Genomic DNA, 17,764 nt, shown 5'->3' with positions numbered 1-17,764 from the left:
AGGATGTCTCTTTTGGACTTACGGAAATGAATACATTTATAAAATTGATGTGAAGTAAACAGTACTTCAGATTTAGATGCTAATTTCAGTTTTATTTTTCTATGCATCAACTGATCTTTCTTTCTGACCTTCAAAAATTTTTCCCTCTTAAGATAAGTCTGCCCTTCAGTACAGCATTTGGAGCAGATACAGAGGGTTCTCAGTGGATTATTGGCTACCTCTTACAAAAAGTCATCAGTAACCTCTCAGTATGGAGTAGTGAGCAGGACCTTGCAAATGATACTGTACAGCTCCTTGTCACTTTGGTGGAAAGAAGAGAAAGGTAAGCTGATTCTAAGAGGCAGACTCTGTGTGTGTGTGTGTGTGTGTGTGACAGTTGAGGATTGTGTTGACTGTTCAAGGATTTGGCATCAAAGAATATTATGAGTAACATATATATTTAATTTCGTAATTTATAGTTTTAAAAACACTTTAATATAGAATAGTCTCATTTGATTTTTCAGGTATCCTATTAGTATTATCCCATTTTAAAGATGAGAAAAACTGATAATTTAGTAATTAATAATTAATTTAATTTAATTTTGCAAAGTGAAATTGTTAATGCTTTCTATAACAAATTCTGAAAATGTTTTCATTTTTCTTACTACACAGGAATATGATTGTTATTATTGTTATTGTTGTCATTGGCTACTATTTATGGAATTCTTACAATTTAGTAGGGACTATTCCAAGCATTTCATATATAGTATCTCATTTAATCATTACATCAGTCTCAGCCATGAGATTTAGGGCTGTTATTACTGTTGTTATCTCTATTTTACAGATCAAGAAACTGATAATTAAGAGAGATTAAATAAATTTTACATTGTCAAACGACTAATAGGATTTGAACATAAGCTTCTGTGACTCCGAAGTCTATACCAAATTGTACTGTACTTTAAAAATTAATTAAACCCAGTTACCTTCCATTTTTGTTTACTTAGTATGCATCCAATGTAAGTAATATATCTTATGTTTTGTTATTTCTGCCTGTAGGGCAAACTTAGTAATTCAGTGTGAAAACTGGTGGAACTTAGCCAAGCAGTTTGCAAGCCGAAGCCCACCTCTGAATTTCTTGTCCAGTCCCGTGCAGAGAACACTGATGAAGGCTCTTGTTTTAGGAGGTTTTGCACATATGGACACAGAAACCAAACAGCAGTATTGGACTGAGGTAACAGTTCCCCTTATTTTGATTGCACTCTCTTCATTAACCCTGTAGTTGTTTTAGCTATGTGTTGCCATAAAATAGTCTGTGGGGACATAAACATTTCAGTCATAGCTTTTCTGATATTTTTCCCTCCCAATGAATAGGTTGAAGCTTATGTTTTACAACTATCATCTTATGATTTATCTATATCTGCTCTGATGACATTGAAATTATCAAGTGTTCCGAGGTTTAGGCACATTTTTCTGCAACCCAAATTAGAGCCTGAACTGGTATATTAATTCTTCATTAGGAATCAGTGAAATTTTGGGCCGGCCTCGTGGCTTAGCGGTTAAGTGCTCGCGCTCCACTACTGGTGGCCTGGATTCTGATTCCAGGCATGCACTGACGCACCGCTTCTCCGGCCGTGCTGAGGCCGAGTCCCACATACGGGAACTAGAAGGATGTGCAACTATGACGTACAACTATCTACTGGGGCTTTGGGGGAAAAAAAAAAGGAGGAGGATTGGCAATAGATGTTAGCTCAGAGCCGGTCTTCCTCAGCAAAAAGAGGAGGATTAGCATGGATGTTAGCTCAGGGCTGATCTTCCTCACAAAAAAAAAAAAAAGAATCAGTGAAATTTTCCCTTATCTTGAACAAGGAGATGCATATTAGCCATTGTATTAGTTTGCTAGGGCTGCTGTAATAGCAGAAAGTTATCGTCTTACAGTTCTATAGGCTAGAAGTCTGAGATCAAGGTGTTGGTAGGGTTGGTTCGTTTTTAAGGGCATGAGGGAGAATCTGTTCCGGGCCTCTCCCCAAGCTTCTGGTGGTTTGCTGGCAATCTGGCATTCCTTAGCTTGTAGAAGCATCACCCTGATCTCTGCCTTCATCTTCACATGACATTCTCCATGTGTGCATGTCTGTGTCCAAATTTCCCCTATTTGTAAGGACACCCACCCGTCATACTGGATTCGGAACTCATCCTGATGACCTTATCTTAATTTAACTAATTACATCTGAAACAACCCTATTTCCAAATAAGCCTGTGTGCTGAGTTTTACTGGGAGTTGGGCTTCAACATATCAATTTTTGGGGACATATTCAACCCATAACAACCCCCATGGACACATTGCCTTAAATAATAAGCTTTAAATCAAGAACCAAGAGTCACCAGTATATGTAGGTTGCCAGCCTGTAATCCTTGTGACTAGAGTACTCTTGATGTCTGAGAAGGGGCACAGTAACAGAAGTAAGCAGTTGTCTGTGACTTTAGAACCAGAAGGAAAACCAGGCTGACCATGTATTTCTAGTTTAAATAATTGTATTATCATATGTATAGCTTTAAATAGAATTATCTTCATAATTTACTCTTATACTCAGGGCAGGACTGATCATCTGAAGTTATGTTCTATGCCAAGAGGAATTGGAAAGGAAAATAACAGGCGAGAACTTTGTGTTGTTCTTGATTTTATAGGAAGGAGGTTGGCCAGCTGCAGCCCACAAACCAAATCTGGCCTGCTCTGTTTTGTATGAAATAAAGTTTTATTGAAACACAGTCATGCTCAAACATTTACATCTTGTTTCTGCACTATAATGCAGTTGTAATTGAGTAGTTGGGCCAGAGATGGTGTGTCCTACAAAGTCTAAAATATTTACCCTCTGGTCCTTTATAGAAAAAAGTTTGCTAATCCTTACTGTGGAGGCTTAATTTTTTTTTAGCTAATCAGTTGGAAAGAGATGAGGATAGTAGCAGAATTCTGCGAATGGCATTGAGGAAGTCGTATTCTGTGATTTGTGTTATTTCTTTTTCTTTTCTTTTTTTTTTTTTTAATTTTTTATTTATTTATTTTTCTCCCAAAGCCCCAGCAGATAGTTGCATGTCATGGCTGCACATCCTTCCAGCCGCTGCATGTGGGACACGGCCCCAGCATGGCCAGAGAAGCGGTGCCTCGGCGCACGCCCGGGATCCGAACCCGGGCCTTCAGCAGCAGAGCGCGAGCACTTAACCGCTAAGCCACGGGGCCAGCCCTCTTTTTCTTTTTTGAACCTAAATTACTTAAGGAAGTGAGATGATGGCATGCATTTATGTGCTTTTCCATAAATAATAATTTTCTTTTTTTTCCCTAGTTTTATTGAGATGTAATTGACATACATCACTGTAGAAGTTTAAGGTGCACAGCATGATAGTTTGACTTATATATATTATGAAATGACTACCACAATAAGTTAGCATCTATCATCTCATATAGATGCAATAAAAAGAAAAAGCAAAAAAAGTTTTTTCCTTGTGTTAATAACAACTTTCATATGCATCATCCAGCAGTGTTAAATATAGTCATCATGTTGTACATGACATCCCTAGTACTTATTTATCTTAGAACTGGAAGTTTGTACCTTTTGGCTACCTTCCTCCAATTCCCTCTCCCCCCACCTCCTTCTTCTGGTAACCACAAGTCTTTTTCTATGACTTTGTTTTTGTGTTTTCTTGTTTTTAGATTCCACATATAGGTGAGATCACACAGTATTTGTCTTTCTCTCTCTGACTTACTTCACTTAGCATAATGCCCTCAGAGTTTATCTATGTTGTCACAAATGGCAGGATTTCCTCGTTTTTTTTTTTTTTTTATGGCTGAATAATATTCCATTGTGTGTATATATACACCACAACTTCTTTATCCATTTATCTGTCGATGGGCATGTTTCCATGTCATGGCTACTGTAAATGTTAAATAACAAAAATTCAACTGAGTAAATTTAAAGATCAAATTGGCTTTATTAAATGATTCATGAATTGGGCAGCATCCCATCTAGCAAATAGAGAGCTCTCTTGAGCTGCAGAAAAGGAAAGGTTTTTAAAGGGAGCAGAAAAAAGGAAATTATTAGTGTAGAATGCATTGTTTTCGGCAAGGTTGCCTTCCTAAGGAAAACGGAAGGGGTCTCTCAGTGGATTATCTCACTGGTGCTGACCAGGAAATTCCAGGTTGGATGGTTAAAGGTCACATTCGAGGGAAGGTTGAAATTGCAGTTAGGTTAGGTAGTAAGTTTTGGTGGAGCTTAGCAAAAGTGACTCCATTTGGGGCCTGTTGACTCCTTTTCTATTTATTTATTCATCCATTCTTTATTTTATTGAGTTAATAACATTATATAAATTTCAAGTGTACATCATTATATTTCTATTTCTGTGTACATTGTCTCCTTTTTAACAAAATAATGCTGCTGTGAACACGGTGGGGCGAATATCTTTTCAAGTTAATGTTTTTGTCTCCTTTGGATATATTCCTAGATGTGGAATTGCTGGATCATATGGTAGTTCTGTTTTTAATTTTTTGAGGATCCTCCATACGGTTTTCCATAGTGGCTGTACCAGTTTACATTCCCACCAAAGTGCACAAGGGTTCCCTTTTCTCCACCTCCTTGCCAGTATTTATCTCTTGTGTTTTTGATGATCGTACATTCTAACATGTCTGAAATAGTATCTTATTGTGGTTTTAATTTGCATTTCCCCACTGACTAGTGACGTTGAGCATCTTTTCATGTACTATGTGTTATTTCTTTATGTATGCCAGAAGTTATGATGACCCTCAAAATGGACAATGTAATGTGTGGTTCAGATATTCTTTGTTTTCTGTGCTTTTTCTGCCTCCAACAATTAGAAATGTTTTGGGGAGACTGCCTGGTGGCCTAGCGGTTAAGTTCACACGTTCTGCTTCGGCGGCCCGGGGGTCACTGGTTCACATCCTGGGCACGGACCTACTCACTGCTCATCAAGCCATGCTGAGGTGGCGTCCCACATAGAAGAACTAAAAGGACCTACAACTAGGATATGCAACTGTGTACTGGGGCTTTGGGGAGAAAAAAGAAAAAGATGAAGACTGGCAACAGATGTTAGCTCAGGGCCAGTCTTCCTCAAAAAAAACAAACACAAAGAAATGTTTTGGAAAGTGAATATTCATCCAAGTTGAGGAAATAAAGTTGAAGAAATAAATAAAGCATGTGAATCAAACTTTTAGAAAATTTATGCTTTATTTTTGTAGGTTCTTCAGCCACTTCAGCAGCGGTTCTTAAGAGTGATAAATCAAGAAAACTTTCAGCAGATGTGTCAGCAAGAGGAAGTCAAACAGGAAATCACTGCCACACTGGAGGCCCTTTGCGGCATTGCTGAGGCTACCCAGATTGACAACGTAGCAATCCTGTTTAATTTTTTAATGGATTTCCTTACCAATTGCATTGGATTGATGGAAGTTTATAAAAATACCCCAGAGACTGTCAATCTCATAATAGAAGTTTTTGTTGAAGTTGCACATAAACAGATATGCTATCTTGGAGAGGTAAGCACTTTCTGATTTTATCCTATCAAGATTAAAACTTAAAGTGGGGCTGGCCTGGTGGCACAGCGGTTAAGTTCGTGCACTCCGCTGTGGCAGCCCAGGGTTTGCAGATTTGGATCCTGGGTGCGGACCTACGCACCACTCATCAAGCCATGCTGTGGCGGCGTCCCATATAAAGTAGAGGAAGATGGGCACAGATGTTAGCCCAGGGCCAATCTTCCTCAGCAAAAAGAGGAGGATTGGCAACAGATGTTAGCTCAGGGCTAATCTTCCTCACCAAAAAAGCCCCGAAAAAGGTGTTAATAATAGTAATTTCTTTGGCTTGATACGTTATTCAATTAAACTCATTCAAACGAGGAATATGATAAAACGAATGGATTCTGGTAGAAAATTTTAACCAGTTTCTGTGATAGAACCCTAAGGCTTAAAATTTTAAATGGCAATTTGTGTCTTTGCTTTGTAAATCAGTTGAATGTTTAGACACACTAAATTCTCTTATATTCAGTAAGCAAAGATAGTATTTTTGTCCCATTAAATTACACTAGTTCTCCTCATCCTAGGTTTTGCTCTTCACAGGTTCATTTACCTGCAGTCCAGCTGCAGTTCTAAATATTAAATGGAAAATTCCACAAATGAGCAATAAATTTTAAATTGCACGCTGTTCTGAGTAGCATGATGAAATCTCACAACTTCCCACCCCATTCTGCCCTGTCTAGCCTAGGACATGAATCATCCCTTTGTCCAGTATATCCACTCTGTATATGCCATCCACCCATTAGTCACTTAGTAGCCATTTTGGTTATCAGTCGACTGTCATCAGATCGACTGGCTGCTTATTGCGTCCATTAGAGGGCTGTCAGTGGTTTCGGGCATCCACTGGGGGTCTTGGAATGTATCTTCCTTGGATAAGGGGGGGACTATTGTATTTAGAAAGCTGTTTTAAAACAGCCTTAAAGGAATGTATTTGTATTTGTTAGCAGATTAGTATAAATCTTATTCTAAACCATTTAATATAGGTTCCTGATTTGTAATTTTTTTTTTGTTAGAGCAAAGAAACCTGCTCAAAAGTAAGGTTATATTTTATCAATATATAAATATAGTCACAGATGCATTACTGAGTGGGCAGGCCAGTGCCATTTATTCTAACATTTAAGACCACTGTTTTGTACTTTGTGCTTTTGCAAATAAAACAATTTTAAATCTTAAAATAATAAATGTTATACAGGAAGTTGAACAGGATAAGTAAAGCAATTCTGTTGCCAAAATCTTATCATCTTCCTGATATGTATTATGAAATGAACAAAAAAATTGGATGTCAAATTTTATTGTTAGAAAACTGCTATTTTAAACATATCTGTAATCTTTTTCCTTTTTGTTAATGTTTTAGTATACTTTAAAGCAAATAGAGCTGCTATTGGAATTCAGAGTAAATTTATTAGGTTATATTTTTAAATTTCTTTAATATTTATATTTGTTTCCCAGCTAGGTTCTGCCTAGTAGCATAATTTATGCATGCTTTCTTACAGTCCAAAGCTATGAACTTGTATGAAGCTTGCCTTACTTTGTTGCAAGTATATTCTAAGAATAATTTAGGACGGCAAAGAATAGATGTTACAGCGGAGGAAGAGCAATACCAAGACCTGCTTCTCATTATGGAACTTCTTACTAACCTCCTATCAAAAGAATTCATAGATTTCAGTGATACAGGTAAGTTGTCATGTGATGGTTTTTAAACTTTGTTATTGTTGTTTTTATTAAAGCAAAGGAATGTTTTCATTAAGTGGAATACCATGAGAACGTTCAGTTTACAAAATACAGTCATGCTTCACTTAATGACTGGGGTGCATTCTGAGAAATGCATCATTAGGCAATTTCATCATTGTGCGAACACTATGGAGTATACTTACACAAACCTAGATGGTATAGCCTATACACACCTAGGCTATATGATACTAACCTTTTGGGACCACTGTCATGTTTGCGGTCCGTTGTTGACTGAAACGTCGTTGTGCACCCCATGACTGTAGATGAAAGTCGATGTCTTTGATTGAAGTGAGAGTGGCACCACTTGCCCTTCTGCTTGGCTTTCCTGTTATAAGAATGATAGTAATAATGTCTTCAGTTAATTCAATTCGGTTCTTACTAAATGCCAAGCACTGTGTATCACAACAGCACAAAGTAGGTACCATTGTTACGCTAATTTTATAGATGAGGAAACAGGCACAGAGCTGTTATGTCATTTGCCCGCAGGTAGATAGTAAGTTGCAGGACTGGGATTCACATCCCAGCATTTGACTTCAGAGGCCAGTCTCTTCAGAGTTATGCTTTATTGACTATAATCATTCCTCAGTATCCTGAAGTGGCCACCCCAGAAAACCCTAGCCCTTTCCAGAGTCCAGCTTTGGAACCCTTATTGGGGTGGGAAACACTAACTCTGGAGCTGACAAGCCACACTTTAAGACCTAACCTGGTGGCTCACCAACAGCATGATGTTGGAGACATCAATTAGACTTTCTATGCCTTTACTAACTGTGAAAATGAGTATGATAATAAATGCCTTTCAAACTGTTTCAAGCATTAGCTATAAAGTATCTTTGGTGCTTAGCATTGTGCCTGGCAAGCAATAGGTAAAAGATAGCTGTTATTATAGGCAAGAACTTTATCAGTAACTGAAACCTCATTTATCTGTTTAGTTTTCCTTCACCTGCCTCTTACCCTACTGCCAACTTTGCCTTAAAACAAAAGGGATCTTGTTTTCTAAGAGAAAAACGAATCCTATCTAGCAGCTTCTTTCGTGTGTTGTGCAGATATTTGTGGTAGTGGACTCTTTTGACTTCTTCCTTCTAAGATACTCTTTCTAATTTGGATGCTGTAACATTACACTTTACTCATTACTCCCAATACTTGAGATTGTTTTTTCTCTGTTTCCTTTATTGGTTCATTTTCCTTATTCACTGAACAATGTCTTTTTTCAGTGTCTGCCGTGTCCTAGGCACCATCAGCTTCACAGTCTAGAAGGTTTACTCTCCTTCGCAGTTAACTAGGGGTACCTAGGGGAAATGGTTTGAAAAGCACTGCCCTGCACTTTCTCTCAGTGAATTCTTTCTATACCAAAGCCTCAGCTGCTGCTCTTTTTCTAGGCCCAGCTGCTTACCCAAGTGTCATTTTCATGTTTTCTGATTCCTTCAGGTTGTTGCTTCTTAATCCAGAAGTTCTTAACCTTTTCTAGATCAGAGGTGCCTTTAAAATCTGAAGTAGTTACTGAGCCTTTCCCTTGAAAATTATGTTATACCAACCCCACAGAGTTTCACATAACTGTATTAGTTGATTTGTGGACTCTTGGGAACTCTTCGAAAGACTTTCCAGGGGTGTGAGGACCCAGGTTGAGAGTCCTGTACCTTGAGGAATCTGACTCAAAGTTAAGAACTAATATTGAAAGGGATGGAAGAGCTATTAAAGGCATTGGGGGGGAAAAGCCCTTTCAGTCTCCCAGGTTTACGGCACAAATTGCACTTCCTCCTGCCTACCATTCTAAGAACAAATTGTAGAACAAACAATAAAGGTAAACAGTTGAGAGGGAGGTCTTCAAAATAAAAAAAGCAAAAAAATTAAAATCATAATAAAACAGTAAGAAAAGAAATTGAGACTAAAATGCTCAGGATTGAAAGTACAAAATAAGGGGAAAAAGAATAAAATGAGGGTAGGTAGGGTTGAAATTTAGAAGAAAGAAAAATGAAGACAATTAAAATAGAAAATGATAAACAGCATTGGCTGATAAAATCGATGATATAGAGGAAGATAATATTTTTAAGTAATTATTTTAAAATAAAGATATGAGATAAAAATAGAAAATATTTTGTTTTTGTTTTTTTTTTGTTTTTGGTGAGCAAGATCAGGCCTGAGCTGACATCTGTCGCCAATCCTCCTCTTTTTGCTGAGGAAGACTGGCCCTGGGCTAACATCTGTGCCCATCTTCCTCTACTTTATATGCGACATCGCCACAGCATGGCTTGACAAGTGGCGCATTGGTGCGTGCCCAGGATCCGAACCTGCGAACCCCAGGCCACTGCAATAGAGTGTGCGCGCTTAACCACTATGCCACCAGGCTGGCCCCAAAAATATTTTGAATATTATGAAATAAAATTAACATACTAGGTGAGATATTTAAAGCATAACTGGAAATGGGCTTCTGCGCTATGTTCGTGAATCCTTTGCAGAGCTCGTGACTAGAGAGCTGAGTCAGTCCCAAGCGTTCAAGCCGGGCCAGCCTTTACAGGGCCCGAGAGCCCTGGCTTGTTAGGAGAGAGACCCAGCAGCTGTGGCTGAGCTCAAAGACTAGCCTCCTGCAGCTCCAGAGCAGGCCCAGGCTGCCTACTGAGTGGAATCCATGTTCCCCAGTGCCCGGCTTTGGAAAATGGAATTCTTCCAACTAGAACTGAGACTCCTGGGGAGAAGTTCAGAATTAGGCTGAAAAAGTGCTTTTTAAGTAGAAATGCTTTTTTTTTTTTACTCCATTTTACATTTTTTTTTTTTTGTTATGAAAGTAATATGTTCTTAGAAAAAATTTTAAATACAAAGACAGAAAAATCACCCATACATTGACATAATCCAGAATCAAACTATAAATTGCATTTTAGAAATTTCTCTTTTGGTTATTTTGTACAATTTTCTTTGTGATAACACTCAAATATAAGTTTTATTCTGCCTTTTTCATTAATGTATTGTTAGTCTTTCCCTTGTCATTAAAATTTTTCGTGACTTTTTGATGGCTGCATGATATACCACATTTTGGACTTTAACCTGTTTCCCTAATATTGGACATCTGGAATGTTTACAATTTTGTTGTTATAAATAGTGATGCAGTGGTCACTTCTGTGGATGAATCTCTGAATTTCTGATTCTGTCCTTTGTATATACAATGCTCAAAAGGCTCTTAATATATTGCTTTTGAGGGTAACTAGCACACTATATCCTTACCAACATTTAAATGTTATCATTTGAAAGTCATTTTTAATTTAATGCATCAGAAGTAGTATCTTTAAAAAATTTAAAAATTTGCATTGCCTGAGTAATGCTTAGAATGAACTGTTTTTCATTGGGTTTGTGGTTTTGTTAGATGTTTGTTTATGGATTTTGCTCACTTATCTATTTAGGCCTTAGGATTCTTATTCATTTATATGCATTCTTTACAGATTAAGGATAATAACCCTTTGTCATGTTGGTAGCTTTTTTTTTAACTACTTTCTTTTTTATGTAACATTTTAATTTCTATATTTTCACCCATTCTTTTTCAGCTTAGAAAAATTCCACACACCTACACGATAAAATAAATATTACTGTGGAAATTATTTAACTCATAGTACATGTTTCAGTGGAGTAGATTTTACTTTTTAAAACATTGATTAAACATTAGTTTTACTTTCATCGTTATAGAATAGTAATGTAAACACAGAGTATCTGTAATAATGTAGAAACACAGAATATCTGCTTCAAGTCTCAGAGACCCTAAAAAATAAAATACAAAGGATGACCCAGGGCAAGACTTACCAGATGTCTTTATTATCCACTCATAGATTTATTTTGGCTTAGGAGTTTGAGTCTATTTTCACTTTCCTGAGGGTAGAATATATGCAACTTTGTAGGTTTATTGATGTTACAACTATAAGATTGCATTTTTATTTTAATAGATGAAGTGTTTAGAGGACATGAGCCGGGGCAAGCGGCAAACAGATCTGTGTCAGCAGCTGATGTTGTTTTATATGGAGTAAACCTAATTCTGCCCTTGATGTCGCAAGATCTTTTGAAGGTAATTGAAGAAAGTGAATGTGAACCTTAAAACTCTAGATGCTCAAAGTTTAAAGATAGTTAAGACAAAAATATACCTCTGATTTAATTAGGGAGGTTTGAGTATCTGCTTACCTGTTAAGTACACATGAAAATAAAACGTTTCCTTGCTATTACATGTTATTCACACTCTGCATGTACATGTAGTTCAGTACACAGGCCCTCGCTTAATACTGCCCCAGAGTCCTTTGTTCACTGATACATTAGTGATGGAAAAAACCTAGTTCTTTTAGAAACTGAGTTCTAATGTTAGCAGTTTTGATTCACTCGTAATTTGTCATTAAGCAAATAAAGTAAGTTATATGTTTAGGTGTATTCCACTGATAACTTTTTGAACGTCATTCTCAGGTTGAGGGATTGAGCAATGGAAGGCATTTTCTAAGCTACTTCATGTAGAAAAGGGATGGTAAGAAACCAAGACTAATATAGTTTTTAAATTCTTATACATTCTGACCACGTAATGCCTTGGTTTCACCAGTCAGTATTGAGGGTGTGGTGGTGATGAGGCTGCCCTTTCTTCTTTCCCTAAATACCATAGGGGAGGGGAGTCTCTTTTCATGAGTTGTCATAGGGGGATAAGGGTGGGGACAAAGACAAGGACGGAGAGGAAGAGGGAGGAGTGTGTGTGTCTGTCTGTGCATGTGCATGCATGCACTCCCGTACACATCTGTGTATGCATGCACAGATAGAGTGGGAGAGGAAAAGAGAGGTAGTAGGAGGGAAGAAAGGAGAGATTGAGAAGCGTTTGGAAGTTGAGTATAAGAGTAAGAGTGCTGTTAGGTTCCCACATAGCAGGATGTGACCACATGCTTCTCTCCTTAAGAATGTCTCTACTGGAAAGGATTCTGATGATGCATGAGCTAGGTATTCATGCAGCAACCAGTAGCATGGGGAAGTTTAGTAAACTCTATTGATTCGCTTTTAGGGTTTTTGGTTTGGGGTTTTTTTTAATTGAATAAACCATTAAACATTTAGATGTGCATTTTCTTAAGTGAGGTTAAACTGTAGATTACCTACTTTTTCCCTCAGTTCTCCAGGACTGTCCAACCAGAGAACGTATTTTGGAAGTGTGAAGGACTGAATACTCTGTTCTATGCATAATCTTAACAATTTGTATTACATTCTTGTATTTTTCCAACATGCCTGAATGCAAATAAACACATTTACAAAAGGTTTTTATTGATAGGTCATTTAATAATTTGAGATTTGGCTGCTTTTTCAAAGTAAACGCAGAATATCTGGAATTGGCTTTAGCTTTTATTAACTGTCCAAAAGGTAATTGTTTCTCCTATGTATTACTTTCATGTTAGTTGCTAAAATATTCCCTTTATTGTAACTTATATTTACATTTAATTAGGTCTTCATGTTTTCTATATCTTGTATGTGTTTTGAAGAAATCATTATACTTAGAAGCTTGTCAGTTATTTGTTTTATTGCACTAAGGAAAGCAGAAATTAGATACCATTAGGCATCTAAATATTTAATATTTCTCTTTCAGTTTCCAACCCTTTGTAATCAGTACTACAAATTAATCACATTTATCTGTGAGATTTTTCCTGAAAAAATACCACAGCTTCCTGAAGATCTTTTTAAAAGTCTGATGTACTCTCTAGAACTAGGAATGACATCATATCCTTTAAATGAACATCTTTATTACTTGTCACTTGGGGGAAAAGATCTTACCTGAAGAAAAGTTTTTAAAATTTGTATTTTTATTTTTTCTTTTGTGGTTCACTTTTCTTTCTTAAAAAAGTAGTCATCTCTATAATTGCCCTAATTCTGTATTTCTTTCATTATTTTGCTTCATCTTGTCCTCCTTTCACAGATCCCAGCAGCATTTGGCCCCTGGTCCCAAAATCACTCTTTCATTAAGTGCCCTGGTAATGTCATATGCTGTTGCTGAGTCTCTGATCTTAGCGGCCTGATAGGAGAGAATAATATGGCTTTTTATCAGATATATGTATTATAATCAGAAACACATTAGAAATCTCCAGTCCCAGACCCCAGACACTTACGGATCCTCTTAAAAACACTGGAAATCTTTTTTCATATAGCTCAGTGAAAACATATTGCACACTAGTATAGTCACTTATCTGTGTTCATTTCTAGAAAGAGTCATCCATTTGATAATAGCTGTAATTTTTTTATGTGTCATAAGTCAAGTATCTCTACTCTGGTTTGTTCTTTGACCTTCATGATCAGAATGAGTTCAGAGGTTTGCCAGCTTTGCCTGGAAGCTTTGACACCATTAGCTGAACAGTGTGCAAAAGCACAAGAAACAGATTCACCACTTTTTCTAGCAACACGGCACTTTCTTAAGGTAAGGTGTTTGGGTGGCATGTCATGAAATCATCTGTTTTGATAAGGACAGTCAGTGCACATAAAGCTTCCTTCAAATGAGGAAATGCTTTCATAGAGGAGGAAATAATTATTTTCTGTTTACTGTGTTTTCTGGAGGTTAACTTCCTGGACACACTTTTCTCCACTTGTATTTTGTGTTCCTAAAAATTTATGTGGTAAATATAACGGGGAATTTGATAATTTGATTATTTTGTATACCAGAGCAAGTAATAACATCTGTATATTATCCTATTTTTTAAAACTCTTTTTATTTTCAGATTTGTTTAACAAATAATAAAAACTGTTACCCCTCTCTTTTTCTTTTTTGGAATGGGGTGGGGCTGTAGGATTATATGATCATCATCTGTCTTTATTTAGAGGTTTTATCATGTACTTTCAGCTGGTTTTTGATATGCTGGTTTTGCAAAAGCACAACACAGAGATGACCACTGCGGCTGGAGAAGCTTTCTACACATTGGTGTGCTTGCATCAGGTACCGCATGCGTGTCTCTTCCTGGGACTCTTCTCGTTCCATTTAGCAAGGACATTGTTTAGACGTAATGGGCCATTAATACTTGCAATTCTTAGAGGATCTGTGACTCATTTCTTTAGTTCTCTTTCATTGAGGCTGTATTTCTTCACTTCCTCAGTAGTTCTAACTTTATATTTTGTGTTTATTTGACAAGCTATATGTCAGTTAATAGCATTTATTTTCCCTTCTGCACTGTTATGAACCATCCTTTGCATTGATCACTGCCCTAAAGCTTGTCCTTGAACAACTGTACTAGGAACCAAGAAACAGACATGAAAGAATAATGGAGACATGGTTTCTGTCCTTGAGGAACTCACAGTTTTATAAGTGAAACGAGATGAATAAGACTGGGGACCCAGAGGAATCTTCCTTCAGAAAGCCTGGAAAACAACAGTGTATTACTTCATATTACCTTGTGGAAAACAGTGTAATTTTTTTTTGAGCTTTTAGGCTCTGAAGCACTCACTGATTGGGGGGTAATATAACAGAAGAAAAGTTATGCTAGCTCACCTGTCTCCCTTCCATACTCCAGTAGAGGAGGGGCTCATCATGTGTGTGAAAAGACTCGTATTGGATCATCAGCTGCTTGTTTCCCAGTCCACCAGCTGCCCTGATGCCCATGTACATGTCCATGCCCAGCATTATCAAGTGATTGGCTAGAGAAGCTTTGGCTTTTTCTTTTAAGTATAGAGGCCATAGCCTTTGCTGTGGCTGGTACTCAGGGTTTGATTTTATTTCCCTTTTTAAAAAAGATAGGCTTTTGATGAGGTCTTCAATACTTCTTAAAGACTCCCTTCCAACAGACTTCCTGTACCGTCTGCACCCCATGCTGGAGGTGCTGGGGGACTTCATTTCTTGCTGTCTGCTATAGATATCACTTTCTGCAGATAGTGCCCATCTCAGGTGGTGGCATTTCTCTGTCATTTGACTTCCTTGTTGCTTACTAGGGAGATAGGCTTCTTGTCCCCACATATGTAAGCCATTACATTCTGATTGCCTTTTTAAAAAACATATTTACTCATTGTAGAAAAGAGAGCAGGGACTTGGGATTGGCTAGTATATCTTGCTGGTCTGGTCCCAGAGGCACTACTGTTTCTTGTGAACAGGGAAATGATTTGAGTTGGTACTTGTCCCCTGTGAGCAGGCCTGTCCCCTTGGATAAGGCGGTTAGGGCAGCCACCCTGGCTCCATGCTTGTGGGTGGGGGCGTGGGGTGTTGTGCCTTACTACTCTTTTCCAAATGTCATTAACATTTGGTTTCACCATTTTGGTCTATCGTGACAGCCCAAGAAGCTAATGAAAAATAGTAACAGACCAGCTTTTTTTCAAGAAAGCTTATTGTGGAAAGCTGCCCTGGTTGAGTTTCTCTTAACCCCACACTCACTCCTCTGTATAAGGCTTTATCATGGAGGGCATTAAAAACAGAAAAACTGCACATACACGCATGCGCCCCCTATTCCTGTGTTTATTAAGCTCCTTCTCCTACCTTTTCTCCAAGAGCCACCAGGTTTGGAGCTACGTTTGCACATTCAGAGTGTTCTGCTTCCACTTTGAGAAAGGGCTGAAATACACGCCTCCCACCATGCCATCTTCTTCCAAATGACTCCTGTCTGTATTTTTGGGGATCTGCTGTCCTCAGAACTATGTTGACAAGATGTCTATATAAACCTCTGGGAAGCTGTTGAAAGTCAGGTTGCAGACTTAGGTTATGTATAAAATGCAAAATAAATATAAATAATGTGCTTTGAAAACACAGAAGAGGCAACACAACAAAATTGGTAGTCACATGGGCTCTGGAGCCAAATGGCCTGGATTCTTGCTTTTTAAAGGCAATGTGATCTTGGACATATTACATAATCTCACTGTATGTAAGAATTTCTATCTGTAAAACAGGAATATAAACAATACCTACTGCATAGGATTGCTATAAAAAGTGAGTTTTTAATGTAAAAGATTGGAACTGTACCTAGAATATAGTGAACTTTGAGTAAATAACTATTAAAAAGAGCTGTTAGACCCTGCTTTTTAGAATCCCACAATCCAGTAACTGATACGATCTACTTGTGTGATATTTGAGGAAGATAAGTGTTCTTATGTATACTTTGTCTCTTCAATAGGCTGAATATTCTGAATTGGTTGAAACATTACTGTCAAGTCAACAAGACCCAGTTATTTACCAGAGATTAGCAGATGCCTTCAATAAGCTCACTGCAAGCAGCACTCCTCCCACGCTGGATCGGAAGCAGAAGGTGGCCTTCCTAAAGAGTTTAGAAGAATTTATGGCAAATGTTGGTGGTCTCCTTTGTGTAAAATAAACAACAAAACTTTGTGCTTAATTAGATCCTTTCTGCAAAGTGCACTGAATTGCTATAAGTTGACTTGAGTCTTGTCCTGTTCTTCAGTTCTTTGGCCATTTTGGATTTTGGAGATCCTGAATGCTTGATGTGTAATGCCATGAAACAGGAGAGGTCAACTTTGAATCAGCTTCTGCTGTTAGGTGTTAGCCACAATTTGTCAGATATGTCTTGTAGATTTTGAACGGTGATGTAAAATTTTCAAAACGAAATTCCATATATGTGCGAACAGATATGGGCACCATGGAATACATATTCAGTGCCTTTTCCCCCTTTATCAAAACATTAGGTGGCTAGCCAAAGTTTAGAATTTTTGTTACTAAATATTAGATGGATATATGTTTGGCAGTGTTTCTCAAAACAGTGTCCGTAGATCACCTGCATCACTTGAGGAGCTGGTTGAAAAGGTGGATTCTTGGGCCCACGTGTAGAACTCAGAATCAGAGTTTCTTTTTGCTGGACCTTGGATTCTTTATTTTAATAAGCTCCTCCCCTCTGCCACCCCAAAAGTTTTGAATCAATGCACAAGACATTGAAAACTCTTAAGAGGTCTTGTGCTTTCAGACCTTTTCCTCCCTTTGGTGATTAGGTTTGTACTTCATCGGGAAGGAAGAAACACCAGGTGTTTGTTGGCTTCTTTTTAGCACATGCTCTCACTCTCTTTCTTTTTTGTAACATCAACCTGGTGTTGCAGGTTTCATGTAATAGAGGTCTCTAATCATACTCCGATGCCTGAAACGTGTATATTTTTGTTCCATAACAAGAACTTTAGGAACTGTAGCCATTTCATTGCCTTAATTTTAAAAAGAAAATACAAAAAGGAACAGATTTGTTTTAAGAAATCAAATCTTGATGCTTCAGAGTTGGTTTGGGGTGTTAGCTGCTATGAACCTGGTGCCCTTTTGATCGTGTATTTATGTTGGTTTATGAGTGAAATGAAAGGCTCATTCATGTGTAGTCTGACTTTTTCAGTATGTTTCTATCTAGCAACGTAGCCCATGACTAATAATCTACTCTGAATGGTTTGCTTAAGCAATAACTGTTTTAAAGGATGTGAATTATTGATTCATACAGACTATTATACATTGGGGCATTAGGGGCAATAATTATGCTAGAGTGGGTATTATCTTCATTTCACAGGAGTCACGTAAATTTAATTTAAGAGATTAAAAAATTCACT

At 37.6% G+C, this 17,764-nt stretch overlaps 1 protein-coding gene across 3 annotated transcripts in view; it reads left to right on the top strand.

Moving 5' to 3' along the window:
* Window positions 1-16,571, top strand: part of XPO4 (exportin 4) — a 127,027-nt gene extending 110,456 nt beyond the window's left edge. For 2 of the 3 annotated variants that reach the window (XM_058547826.1, XM_058547824.1), the window contains exons 15-20: window positions 153-322; window positions 1,036-1,210; window positions 5,222-5,515; window positions 7,042-7,222; window positions 11,203-11,321; window positions 12,858-13,625. In XM_058547826.1, coding sequence (XP_058403809.1) covers window positions 153-322; window positions 1,036-1,210; window positions 5,222-5,515; window positions 7,042-7,222; window positions 11,203-11,321; window positions 12,858-13,046 — 1,128 coding nt within the window. In that variant the 3' untranslated portion in view covers window positions 13,047-13,625. Of the gene's footprint in view, window positions 1-152; window positions 323-1,035; window positions 1,211-5,221; window positions 5,516-7,041; window positions 7,223-11,202; window positions 11,322-12,857; window positions 13,680-14,099; window positions 14,193-16,347 lie in introns of those variants that run through there. The other variant, XM_058547827.1, reaches the window with a different exon arrangement.
* The last annotated feature ends 1,193 nt before the right edge of the window (window positions 16,572-17,764 follow it).

The sequence above is a fragment of the Diceros bicornis genome, chromosome 9 (genome assembly GCF_020826845.1).
Source record: "Diceros bicornis minor isolate mBicDic1 chromosome 9, mDicBic1.mat.cur, whole genome shotgun sequence".
Lineage (NCBI taxonomy): Eukaryota > Metazoa > Chordata > Mammalia > Perissodactyla > Rhinocerotidae > Diceros > Diceros bicornis.
This window is presented reverse-complemented; position numbering and strand designations above follow the sequence as displayed.